Source organism: Phalacrocorax aristotelis, chromosome 2 (assembly GCF_949628215.1).
Source record: "Phalacrocorax aristotelis chromosome 2, bGulAri2.1, whole genome shotgun sequence".
NCBI classification, from domain to species: Eukaryota; Metazoa; Chordata; class Aves; order Suliformes; family Phalacrocoracidae; genus Phalacrocorax; species Phalacrocorax aristotelis.
Window position 1 is genome coordinate 58,490,737 of NC_134277.1, and position 12,889 is coordinate 58,503,625.

General features: G+C 43.4%; 1 protein-coding gene across 2 annotated transcripts in view; it reads right to left on the reverse strand.

The window, feature by feature from the left end:
* The window catches only part of EGFR (epidermal growth factor receptor), a 161,188-nt gene that overhangs the window by 42,085 nt on the left and 106,214 nt on the right, over positions 1-12,889 (reverse strand). For both annotated transcript variants that reach the window (XM_075083747.1, XM_075083746.1), the window contains 3 exons: positions 3,956-4,107; positions 1,951-2,137; positions 1,109-1,243 (listed from right to left, as the gene is read on the reverse strand). In XM_075083747.1, coding sequence (XP_074939848.1) covers positions 1,109-1,243; positions 1,951-2,137; positions 3,956-4,107 — 474 coding nt within the window. Of the gene's footprint in view, positions 1-1,108; positions 1,244-1,950; positions 2,138-3,955; positions 4,108-12,889 lie in introns of those variants that run through there.

Below are 12,889 nucleotides of genomic sequence, written 5' to 3' on the forward strand. Positions count from 1 at the left end.
AATGACAAGAAAAGTCCCAGAGAAACAACTTATTTCAGATTATGGGATCGTTATTAAAACCATAAACGGCTGTCTAAGCAGATTAATCTGGAATTCACTACATTTAAGAGGCATTTCCTACTAGAGTGATTCTTCCTGCTAATATCATGTGATTCTCCCTCCCCCCCACCGCCCATCAAATAGCTGAACAACCGCCAATACTTGTCCAAGAGTTGATTGATTTGGTGCGGGACCACAGAACTAGTTTGTTGTTTTTTTTTTTTAAAGTTGAAAAGTTAAAGGTTAACGTTTTTGTGGTGTTTAAAGCCAAACCCCTGTGCTGACTTGTATCATTTGCAGCCCCTTGATTATGCTAGGGCTCTGCAGAAAAATATGTCAACACAGAAGTTGGCTATTAGCTCTCAGGCAATTACGCAACTGGAACGAGATAAAGAAAATATTTTTTCCTGACAATTTGCAGTGCCAGAAAGTAAATGTTCAGAAATGAAAATAAACTCCTTTCCGTGAAATGACTGGGGATTTTACAAGGGACTCATAAGGCTGAAGGATTAGCTTGAGCCCTCTCAAAGCATATGCCACAGCTTTTAAATATACGGTCATCTTCCTGCTGATCTAAAGCATCAGATTTACCTGCCTGTTTATCATTAATTTTGCAGGAATAACCTGTGCAGCCCAAAACACCAGAGTTTTATAGCACTCAACTTGGGCCGTAGTGCTAAAAAGGCTTCAAGTCCCACAGTAACTCCATGAAGGTACCCATATAGGTCTTCTAGACCAGAGCCTTATACTGTAAATAGAAGGTTGCTGGAAAATAAATAAGTGCACATTATTCTGAGCTGTCTTTTAAGAAACACGTACGTAGGGTACTGTCTGAAACCAAGAGCAGCTTTCCAAAGAACTTCACTGAGCTATGAGTTATGGACCTAACCACCATGAAAAATTACATCTTAGGCCAGTGGTAAAGAAATGAATGGGCTTCCCTTGGAACAGGTCTTGGTGGCCCTGCACACAGGAATTGCTGGACCTGAAACCCACGGCACAAAAGATGGGATGTTTGTTCTCTCTGAAACGGGAGAGCGCGTAGCATTTTTGGTAAGTTAATACTCACAAGAAGACAGGTTGCTTGCAAATTCAAGAACCGTGAGAGGCTTCTTGCTCGTGTCAATGATGTCGTTCCAAAGAACGGTGTCCATGTTGCACAGTTTGGGGTTGTTGCTGATCTTAACACCTCCATTAAGAATTTCTGCCATGGAAGGAAAAAAATTGGTAAGTGAAGCAAACTGCCTAAGTCTCTGTCTCTGATTTAAAGAAAGGGAAATAAACCACGTTTCTTTGCCTCAAGCACACTGTGCTGACAGAAAAGGACAATTTGCACAGCACCTGATGGTGCAACTAACAGCAGGTGCAGACTGACAGGTTCTGGATGGTCAGCTGCTGTTGGATGCCATTAAGATGCCACTACATGTGGTTTTCTGCCTGGTGCCACCTCCAAAGGTCACTGCACTCGGCAGAGATGGCACTGTTGGTGTGCACAGCCAGAAACCATCAGCCAGAGACCGTGTAAGACCCTAACTCACATACCACCAGTCTCCACTGGAACTGAACAGAAAATACTGATGTGTGTGCGCCAGAACCAAATAATGCAAAATAATGACTGGATACTTCTTTGCCATTTTGTGGGACACAAATAAATCTCACCACCCTGTTGATGCTTTGGATTTTCGGGATCTTTCTACAACGGGAAATTATGAACTTTCTTCATCTTTTGAAGAAGGCTGGCTAGCAGGAAAGCAATTAGGAAACTGGGAAACTACAATCAGACCCTTGTTTTTAAAGTAGGATTTGATGGCCTATGACTCTGAGAGGAGGTCTTCAATCGGATCTTGATACCAATAACCTAACAGTTGAAGTTTGCTTTAGAGGTGCCTCCACCTTTTGCCCTCATCTCACCTGATAGCCGTTTCATTGGCAGCTCTCGGAGTCCCTGGGTTTTATTCATGTGGTAATTTGATAAAACTGCCAGGGCGTAAGAGTTGTCATACAGCACATTGCCTCGGATGATCTGGAGGTTTTCTAGGGGAATGACATCCACCATGTTAAGTGCGATGAGCACGTAGCCTGCAACCTCCTGTATCGTCTGAAAGAACAGAAGAAACAAGGTGCTTAATCCATAGCACTCTTCTACTCTTGACAGAGTCGCTTTCTTCCTCCCATGCTTCCAATCCACCATCTTTCAATTTTAAGGAACAATAAACCACTTAATCTGATTAAAAACCAAATAAAGCCAAGAACAACAAGGGACAACGTGGAAAACTTTGCTGTCTAAGCAGGTATAAACTGACCCTTAGAGCAGCTACCAGAGGGTTATTCCAAAGGTCCATCTTATGCCTGTTCTGTCCCCAAGCAAGGGGAAGTGAGGATGCAGGAGAACAGGGCAAGCATGCATGATATGGCAACCAAGTATGATGCTTCCGCTGAATATTCACCCAGCCTCCAACCATTGGCAGCACAGAGATGCAATCTGATTGAGGCTTTTACACTCTCTCTTCTGTGCCCCTTCCCTTGCAGATCCTTTGATGCTCAGCAGAGGGGAAGATCAGGTAACCTTCTCCCTCTTAAGTAATAAATAGTTACAGGACAACAAGACAAGTAAGGCACTGCCCCTGGATGTAGGTTAATTCCTGCCTTGTACTGTGAAATGTATGCATTTCTATCACCATAAATGGAAAACCCTCAGGCTACCACTTTGGATATTTTCCTATCCTACGAAGACCACCAGTGTGTTTTCAAGAGACCCGTTATGTTCCTGGGAACACTGAACTCCATGGCCAAGTTGTGCTTGGGAAAGAAAAATGGCAATACCATCACATTTGTAACCCGGATGTCTGAACCACCTCTTTCCTGATGTTTTTGCTTGTAACTATAATGAAATGGTTTTTCCCTTTCTTTGTTCCCTGAGAAGAAAAGCTCACACAAATAGATTACTCCTCTCAGCCCAGGGGACTGACCTGTTTACAGGTACCATACAAGAGCTCTTGATACCAGCTGTACATTTCTCATGTCAAAAAAACTCCTTCCCCTACTGCCTCTTTCTTTGAAAACCTCCTAATATGATAAGCAGGCATGCAAAAAGCAATGCATTTAAAACACCTTCTTTAAAAACAAAATATAACCCAAGACACAAAGTCATTGCCTGGCAGCAGGTCAGCACAGCTGTACCCCTTGCCCAGTCTCTGCTGGTGGAGAACGCAGACGTCCCCATAGCAGACAGCACTCCTCCCCATGCTGCGGCTGTGTTTTAACAGGTATCCCCTGGCTATTCCCTTCTCAGTTTGCCATGGTCATTCATGCACTTGTGCATAAAACAAATGTTGAGATGGAGTAGCCCATGTGTCAAACACAGAGGATTATCTTGAAGATTGCTTGAAGCATCCATGTGGCAAGTTATTGCACAGGATCTGCCTGCCTGGTTGGAGTGTGAGCACTGCAGGCTGGAGAGGCACTTACTGCCATGGCAGGGAAAGGGGTCACAGCTTGGAGGGCAGGGTAAGGGCCTCCACACTTCAAAAACTGCCCTCAGCAGGTTGTCATTCACTTTGCAATTTGCTTTGCCCAACAGCACCACAAAGCCTTTTGTCCTCTGAGGAGTGAGGCATTTAATAGGTAAGGATGTAATAATATTTATAAATAAGAAGAAACACATCTGCATGGCAGCCAGCACAGGTTGACAGGTGCTTGAAAAGTTATTTCTCAAAGTATCTGATTTAGTATAGTAAGGTTGAGTATATCCTGCAGCCTACAGGTATGCTGAGATTGAGAGCTGCAATTTCTCTGACATTAGCTAGTTATGTTTTTGGAATCACCACAGAATTTTATGAATGGTTGAACCTTTGCACTTAAAAAATGCAGTAACATTCCTTTAGCAGGGAGGGCCACACTGGCCAAAAACACTAACCTTCAAGAAAGAGAGGTCACGATTGTGCTCCACGTAGGTAATCTCCAGGTTGCTTAGTACCACCTCGCAGTTGTTGTACATCCTCTGCAGGCTGGTGAAATGGTCTTCCACATGTCCCAGCTGGGTCAGCTTGTTATTTGTCCCTTGACAAACTGTGGAAGAAAGAAGAAAGCTCCATGAAGGAAAGGAATAATAACTTGTTGCCCACCTATCTGTACAAGCACCACAGTGAGCACAGCATCAGCACAGATTCATAAGAAACATGAATGTTATCTTGCATGACCCTAACGGCAATACTGTAGGAGCATGCGATGTTTCCCAGGCACAGAGATGTACCAGAATTAAGAGCTGGAATAACCCTCCATCACTTTCTGTTATATAAAAACTCCAAGATGAGGCTTTCATACATATGTAGCATTACGTTTTCCATACCACAGACATAACTCAGTTCCTGAGGAGAGGGCTTTGATACAGGCATTGAACACTATCGAAAGCGGTATACTGCCAGGTATCACCAAAGGCGATTACCCTGAGGACCCATTTACAATACTATGGGGGGCACTGGGTTGCCTTGTACGCTCAGTGGGAGGGAGTGAGGGTTTCCTGTAGGACCCCTCAAGCTACTGTTCTGCGTTTTAAGAGCACACTGAACCTGGGGCTCACAAATCTCTCACCACTCTGACATATGGTAGGATGGTAGATTCAGGAGATTTCCTAATATATTCAGCTTTGGCACACAAATCCACCTAAACCTGCTTTGCTGGATGGGAATGAAGTGGCGGCATACAGAGCACCATTGAAATTACAAACATTTATGATGGCATGGTGGAGAAATTAGTCCCTGCCTGAAATTCTATTACTCACAGGTTATCACCACTATATTTGATTGCAATAAAAAAGCAAAATGCAAATTACTTTAAAGAAAAAAAACACCAAACACAAGCCCCAGAAACTCTGTACTCTTCCAGTCATTCCCTGGGCTATCACTACATTGCTAAAATTATAACATCTCCGAGTTATGCCAATACAGAGGAAAGGAGAACGATTCAGAAGACAACATGGTAAAAGATTTCACAACACCTTCCAGGTGGAAAGCTTCAGCCCAAATTTGCCCTTCAGTGGGAGAACAAGGAGGCCTTTACCTCATCGTCACTGCAATGCAACCCAAGTCTGACCTCATAGCATTCCATAAGACATTGAAAGAATTGCATTCTTTTAACTCAGAAAAAAATAAATGAAATGACACTGTTGTAGAGCCATAATTCCTAGAAGCATCAGTCACAAACTGGAACACCATTGTGTGGGGTGCTATAAAGCAAAAAATAAAGACTCTTGACAGAGCTGGAATTAAGTTTCAGAGCTAGTAACATAAGATAACACCTGTTGAAGAATTACCAAACAACTGATGTTTTATTAGGAAGAACAACTTAATAAGCAGTGGTAAAGACACACTTCTCGATCATCAAAACCATTCGCTGAGCATGTATTCCTTCTCAGTACAGTCATCACCATCAAGGAGCTACAGTGGTAACTGATTAAATACTCTTTGTGCATGTTTAAAGCAAGGCAATTCACTCACATTTCTCAATTATTTCTCATTACATGTTTAGATAAACATTATGGTGTTTGGGGTCAGAGTGGCAACTGCTAGAAATGGGGAAAGTTTAACAGGGGCTGTGATTACAGTAAGCCACTTGTTGCTACATGAGCATCAAGTGTAGAAAATGACAATTTTTAAATTTGTCTCGAATTTCTGTATCAGATGAGAAATTCCTAAGCAGAATTTTTTATTCCAGATTCAAACTTAACTGTTCCACTGTGCTCATCATCCTTAAAATCAGCATTTGCGTTCCTCCAACAAAGGAAAAAGCCAGTAACAAAAGATTCTCAGATGGTTCAAAACCTCAGCTTGGATGGTCAGTTTAGGCATCTCAGATCTGATCTATAAAACGGTGTGATCTTGAAATGCACTGAAATACAATGCATAAGCAGGTGCAGTTTAGACTGCTCAGAGAGATGAAGACGTCTAAGTCAGCCTGTTCTGGACTTCAGAGTCCACAAATGGCCTGATGCTCTCGCTGCATCCCTGGTGTTAACAGCAAAGATCTGCCCTGTTTCTTGAGACAGGCTCTATGCAACAGCTGCAGTGTTTATGCTATGTCTGAACTGAAGGAAGGGTAGAAGGAGGAGCCTTCTGTGGCATCATCCTCCTGGACACACATATCCACCAACTCTACATGGCTTGGCACTAGTTGGATTGCACAGTCCAGCTTACTCAAACAAGCCCTAGGAGAAACTGTACACACTTGGAATATGTTTCCCTTGGGATGAGACAAGCACCGGAGCTCTGAACTTGGCTCAGGTGTCCCAAGAAACATAGACTTTTTCACTGCTTACTAGGTGAAGGCCGATGCAGCAGGTGGAGGGCATGGTTACTCTTGTGCTTCTCCCTCTCCCTTGGGGCCGCTCAGTGAACCATGCCAAAGAGTTGATCCAAGCTACAAATAATGCAGAACAATAACTAAATAAATGGAAAGAGGGTATTTTTAGCTCAGAGGAGCTCACTGATTTGCTTCACCATGGTGCCCCATGAACTGCTGCATTGGAAACAGCTCCGAGGACAGAAAGGAGGCAAATAGTCAAGAGAAGCAGCTTGCCAGCTTGTGAAGCTGCAGAGGGGAGCCCAGACCTAATGAGCTCTGAAGAGGCTTCAGGTTGGTCCTCCAGGACAGGACCTACTTTCTTCCCCTGTTCTGTGATTAAAGAGCACTTTGATGGCTCTCTACTAAAGGTGTCTTAAGCCACATGCACAACCACTTGACCCCTCCATCAGGCTCATCACGTCTTCTGTGCAGTAAACAAAAGATGTAGATGAGACGTTCAGTTAAGATCTGCAGAGCAGAAGAAAATGGGTCCCTTCTGTTAAAGTCTCAACAGTATATGGCTAGCATCAGTCAGACCACCCTACAGGAGTTTTCCCCCTCATGCACCATTTTTTTGTTGCTCAAAGAGATACAAGGCCAAATCCTTGTTTGCTGCAAAGAGACCTAAGTACATCCAAAAAGTGAACAGCGGTTTTTTACTAATGAGAACATGGGTCATAAGCAGTATATGCTGAGCAAATAAAACTGAAATCAAACAAAACAAGCTAAAGCCCTGCAGCAGTATTACTGAACTCAGGCAAAGGTGCTGAATAATTTTCCAGCTAGAACATTTGGAAAGAAAAGAAAATGGCCTGCTTGTGTCTGATGAATAACACCAACCCTGCAATTTCTTTGCTTACTAAAACCGTGTTCTGAAAAGATACATGGTATAATTATCTGTATATAATACTACACTGTAAATGCCATTCTGGCCAGACGGAAAAGTACAGACAATGCAGTGCTTGCCTCGCTCCACAGAGTTTTAAGTGGGACATGCATGCATGAGTAGGTGGATTATATTGTGATTTAACCTCTGTTGCGCTTGACCTATTTGCCCTCCAAAGGACAGACTTTTAATACCACATACATTCATTATATACTTTTGTTTCCATGTGTAGCAAAGCCAGCACTATCCAGGTTTAGGAGTCAGTGGTAGGTACAGATACTTAGATGGTATTGCTGGGGGCTGTGGTAGTATGTACACCACATACTCCATGTCCCATGAGGATGCTTATAAATGACTGCAGCACATTTTACCTATAAAGGAGAGTAAAAAAAGCAGTGAAGTTTTCTGATGAAAGTTCAGGGTGAGAATGTCCCTGACCAGTAGAAAAGTTGATATCCAGAAATGGACTTCAGGGCATGGGCTTATCCCTGAAAGACTAGTTTTGCTTTTATCTGTGATGTTAATATAATAAAAATACAGCCAGTCTGGAAATTCTGGGAAGTTTTGACACAGATAGGACATCCCAGGAGGCCACCGTCTGCAGCAGTGCTGAGAGCGGAGCTGCCCTCTGGGAGCACGAGGCTCTCCTGCCCCAGCCCTGGTGACCCACCAGACCCCCAGAATCCCAGCCATCACTCCTGCAACGTGGAGGCATTCTAAAAAGTCTGCAGGGCAGCAGCATGGGATTACCGCCGCAAAGCATTTTATTTATTTATGATATTACTCTTAGCACCCATGATGTGCTTCCTAAATGCCAAAGTAATGTTGATCTTTTGTTGATCAGTTACGGTATTACCTCAACAGACAGCCTATATAAAGGCAGATACTGCTGAAATGAGCCAAAATGTCAGGTGCTATATAAGACAGCAGTGATCAAAAAGCTGAAGAAAGAGGCACACTACTGATAGATGCAAACTCGCGGAATTTTTGTGCTTATGAAAAGCGCAGGGCTGGCTGCCCTGGACACTAAATTCCTCTTTCTGTCCACAGACGTGCTTTTTCCCCTTCTCCATCTCAAACCTGGACTTAAGGGAGTATTTCTCAGTGATGCAAACAGGTCACCAGCAGCAACCCTCTGCAATTGTCTGCTCCTTTGCCTTTTATTCCTTGTGCAGCCCAAAGAAATGGAGTGAAACCAAAGCATTTCCTAAACAGCATTTTCCACAAGTGATGATAGGGAGACAGAATGCATCCATCCAGCCATCCAGCCGTAATGCTAAGCGTCTGTATTCTCCCAAATCCATACAAGCTCAGATTAAACAAAGTGGTCTCTGCAGCAATTGCCCTGATACAGATGAAATCTGTTTTCATCTTTTCCCCAGAAAATCTGATTACTGAGGTCCCAATCCTGTCATGCGTATTTGTCCCAGACTTGAGAAAAACCCCAGAGAATGCTTTGAAACCAAATTACTGCCAATCCTCAAATCATCAGCTGTGTCTGTCCATGCTTACTGTGTGCTAGTCTCCCTGCAGCTCTGACATACACATTCACATAATAACTCACAAAGGCAATTTCAGAGACAGGCAAGTCCATTTTCATGCTTCATATATCACTTATAGTTCTATACGACCTAGCATAATAAATTTATATACTTTTTCTGCAGGTTTTCCAGCCATTATTGACAACAACACAAAACTTGCAGACAAGACATATTCGTTTAATCTGCCAGTGCATTTATAAATATTCCTATCTCCTCACTCATTGACAATAATTTCAATTCTGATATTTTTGGTATTTCGTGGAAGAAGAGTACCTTCCCAGACACTTGGTCCAGATACAAAGCTGGCTCTGAAGGCCAGGGGAGATAATGGCACTTGGTGTCCCACCATCAGTGCTGCCCACAACTAATTCACCTTAACAAGAGCGTGGGGAAAAAACCCTTTCAAGTGAACCAGAACAACTTTGTAAGAAATACTGCCTGACATGTGCCTGAGTGGGCAATCACACCAACCCAAAGCCCTGCCCCTTGCAGGGGGGATCCTGGCCATGCCCTGGACCTCCACACTCCTCCCTAGGAGAAAAACTGTTTCCCCTTATGAAGGCTTCCACTGACCTTCTAATGGGACCTCAGAAATTAAATGAAAATCCTTGTGTCATTCAAGCACAAATCCGTATATCAGCCATAAAGGCAGGTCCTGTATATCAGGTATTTTTTAAATCAGCCTCAAAGTATTCCCTTACAGCTATCAAAGAGCTCCACATAACCTCTCTGTACTGCTGTGGAAACCAGAAAAGTGAAGCTAGTACTGTCAAATGATCAAAATAATGGCACTTAAGCTTACAAGGAAGTAGTAGAGCAGACAGGACATTTGTCATCGTGACTAATGCATATTTCTGACAGAAAGAACCATGCAATGCTTTCCCCAAAGAAAACACAGTATGAAATGTCAGAGGTTGGGAAAAGAAAGTGATATTATGTTATATGTGATTAACCATTTAAATAGAAACACTTCTTATATTAACCAGTTCCTCAACACTAGAGAGAGGTGTGATGGGGAAGTTGTAGCATTACTGGTTTGAGTGTTTTACATATTGACTAAAAATTTCAAGAGGGAGGAAAGTCCACGTGACACAAAAAGAAAACCAAATCTGCTGTGATGTGCTGTGGGAAGTTATGAAAAGGAAAGAAAAAGCTAGAAAACAGGTGAGGAGTACAAACAGTGCTCAGATGTGGGCAGATGTTTTCCCTTGAGAACAGTGATTGCAAATGCATACGACACCTAAAAAGTCCTGTTTCAGCTTAACAGCATCAGCATTTGGGCACTGCCACAGAAGATAATAATTTTTGCACATATTCAAATAGTTTCATTAAAAACATAATGAAAAATAGTCGCATGTGGCTGTAGTAAGTCCCTCCTCAAACAGTGTGGTTTAGAGTAATGCAGTCACTGGGATTAATTCTGACTTTTAGACACATTAGGAAAAAACCAGTGACAGAACCCTTAAAAATACTTAGATGGAAATTGTAACTGCAAAAGTGGCCCAAAACTAATGCCATAGTGGAGAAAAAGAATATGCCTTAAGGGAAAGCTTTCCCATACGGTCTCTTATTTCTATTTACTTGACAAAAGCAACTTTTCCAGCTAAATCTAATTTTAAGTTTCCCTTGCCACAGTTAGGAGTGGAGACCTGCCCTCCGATGGCAAAAGTCAAGTCATGAATTGCAAGGGACATAGACAGCATGACAGTTGGATGGCACAATTGCTGCTGAGTGCCCTCACCTGAAAGAATAAACAATCATATACAAAACAACTTGCTCCTGAATGAAGACCTCTCCAAAGTCAGAACATTTCTGACAACAAGGGATTCAGCATTATCGATTCCCTCGGGTGCTTTTTTTTTTGTGTGTTTGTCCTTAATATAATTTTGTAATATTTCTATTTTTTTTCTCCGTTGCCATTATTTAATTCAGCGTGTATCTTCATTAATCCTCCAGATTAAGGCCAGACCAGGATGTGCTGAAATCAGTCTTTCCACTGGCTTCAATGCAAGCTGGATGGGAGATTAAATTTTCTCTTGCTGACGCCAGCATAAATTTGGAGCAACTACAAGGACAGGGTGGGCTAGCACAGAGTTTGAGCTTTCCCCTCTGCACGCCCTAGCATGCAACTGTAGGACTGATACAGTTATTTTCTGTAAATACCAGCAGAATTTCAAAGAAATGGGAACGGTCACCGTGCAACTTTCTACAGTTTGGAAAAAGGTCAATTTCTAAAGGTGAATAATAGATGGGAAGTTTTGGAGATGGTGTTTCTAGCGGGGTACTGAAAGATAACCCAGGTTTAGATCAGTTTTCTTCACATGGCTTTGTCAGTGGTCTGGAAGAAGACATCAAATCACTGCTAGGATGCCTACAGATGACACAAACATCACCAGGGTTCTAAATAACAAAGAGGGACAGATGACTGGCGCAGGCTGGTTTGTATAATTTAGGAAAATAAGCCCTCTGAACAACATCATTTGAACTATAGCCAAAGGCAAGGTCTTACATCAAAGCCTGCAGAACACTTACTAGGCAGAAAATGGGGTGCTGGGATGCAGTTGCCCTGAGAAGGACTTGGAGATAATAAGAGGTGACCAGTGCATCACTTGATGCAACAAAAAACCACAGCTGCTGGGCACATCAGTGGGAAAATGCTGAGCAAGGAGAGGCAGGAGCCGGCATTAATCACCGGTGGTGCCTCAGCACACCTGAGAGCGGTGGCCTCTGCACTAGAGGGCTCTCCTTTCCCGGCAAAGCAGGTGCTGCTGGGCACAGCTCCCATGCACCGGGATGCTCCACACTGGCTTCAACCCTTCTCCAAGCTGCATTTCAGCCCATGTCCCCACCGCTTGGCCAACAGCCAGTGCAGTATGACTTTGTCTTGAGTTTTGCAGGCTATTTATTGAGAGCGATGGCTAGAAAGTCAAGTTCCTCAAGATGTCCTCACCAGCAGCTGGGATGCCACTGCTGGGTTGTTCCTTCCACTTTGGGGGGGCTGCTATATAAAGGAAACCAAGACCTTGTATGGAGCTTTCTCTGTTGAGCTGTTGCTCAAGGTTAATGGCCAGGTCTATGACAAGTGCAATCACCAATAAACTCAAATAATGAGCTGTTCCTATGATTTATTAGTGAGGAAAACCCAATAATATGGAAACTTCATTATCTATTGACCGCTATGCAAACATATGCACACATATATATACAAATGATAACAGTTTATAAATTTTATACAAACCACTTAATAAATTTTGTATAGAAAAGCACACAGGCACATTCCCCCCCTTTTTAACCATCTTTTTAGAAACTCAGGCCACACTGACTGTGTTATTTGCAGTCAACATCGACTTTGAGGTCCCACCCCTGAAGTTTCTCCATGTGAGCCTGACAGAGCAGGGTGAAGAGCTTGGCCCTACAAATCTATCAAGACCAGCATGGGCAAAGTGATGAGTTCATGCCACAGCTTGCCATTTTTATGCTCACGGTTCCCTACGTACAGCAGAGCAACTGAAGGTGGGTGCTTTAAGGTGCAAAAGGTGGCTCTTCAAGTCAAAATGCCAGCCGCAGCTTAGACATCCAAGTGCTGTACACAGCGCAGGGGAACACCACTGAGTGACACAGAGAGGAACAAGACTTTGGAAAATGCTGAGGAGGAAACTGGGGAGAGGGAAAACGCAAAGTCAGTGGTATATTGGTAACACTGGATGGAAGTATTCCCACCCAACATAGGCTGGTTCCTCCAAGAGAAAGCATTGCCCATGCCTGTGTTTCAGGACAGTGATCTTTATGCTGCGTGAAACACACATACTGACCAAAGTAAGTTTGTCTTGTACTATGGAAGACAACCCCAAACAAGTCCATGCACAGGGCAAAAGACCCTGGTGTCTGTCCCAGCAGGCTCCACGCCCTCTAAAGGTTTCCCCCAAGGATGGCCCGGCAGGTAGCACAGCCTCCGGCTAACAGCCCATGGCTGCAACCCTCCTGCCCTCCAGCTTCATGCACCAGCACAGTTACTACACCCATCACAAAAAAGCCATATGCATCTGCTGGGCAGAGCTCTGGAGCAGAAGGGCTGTCATGCAGC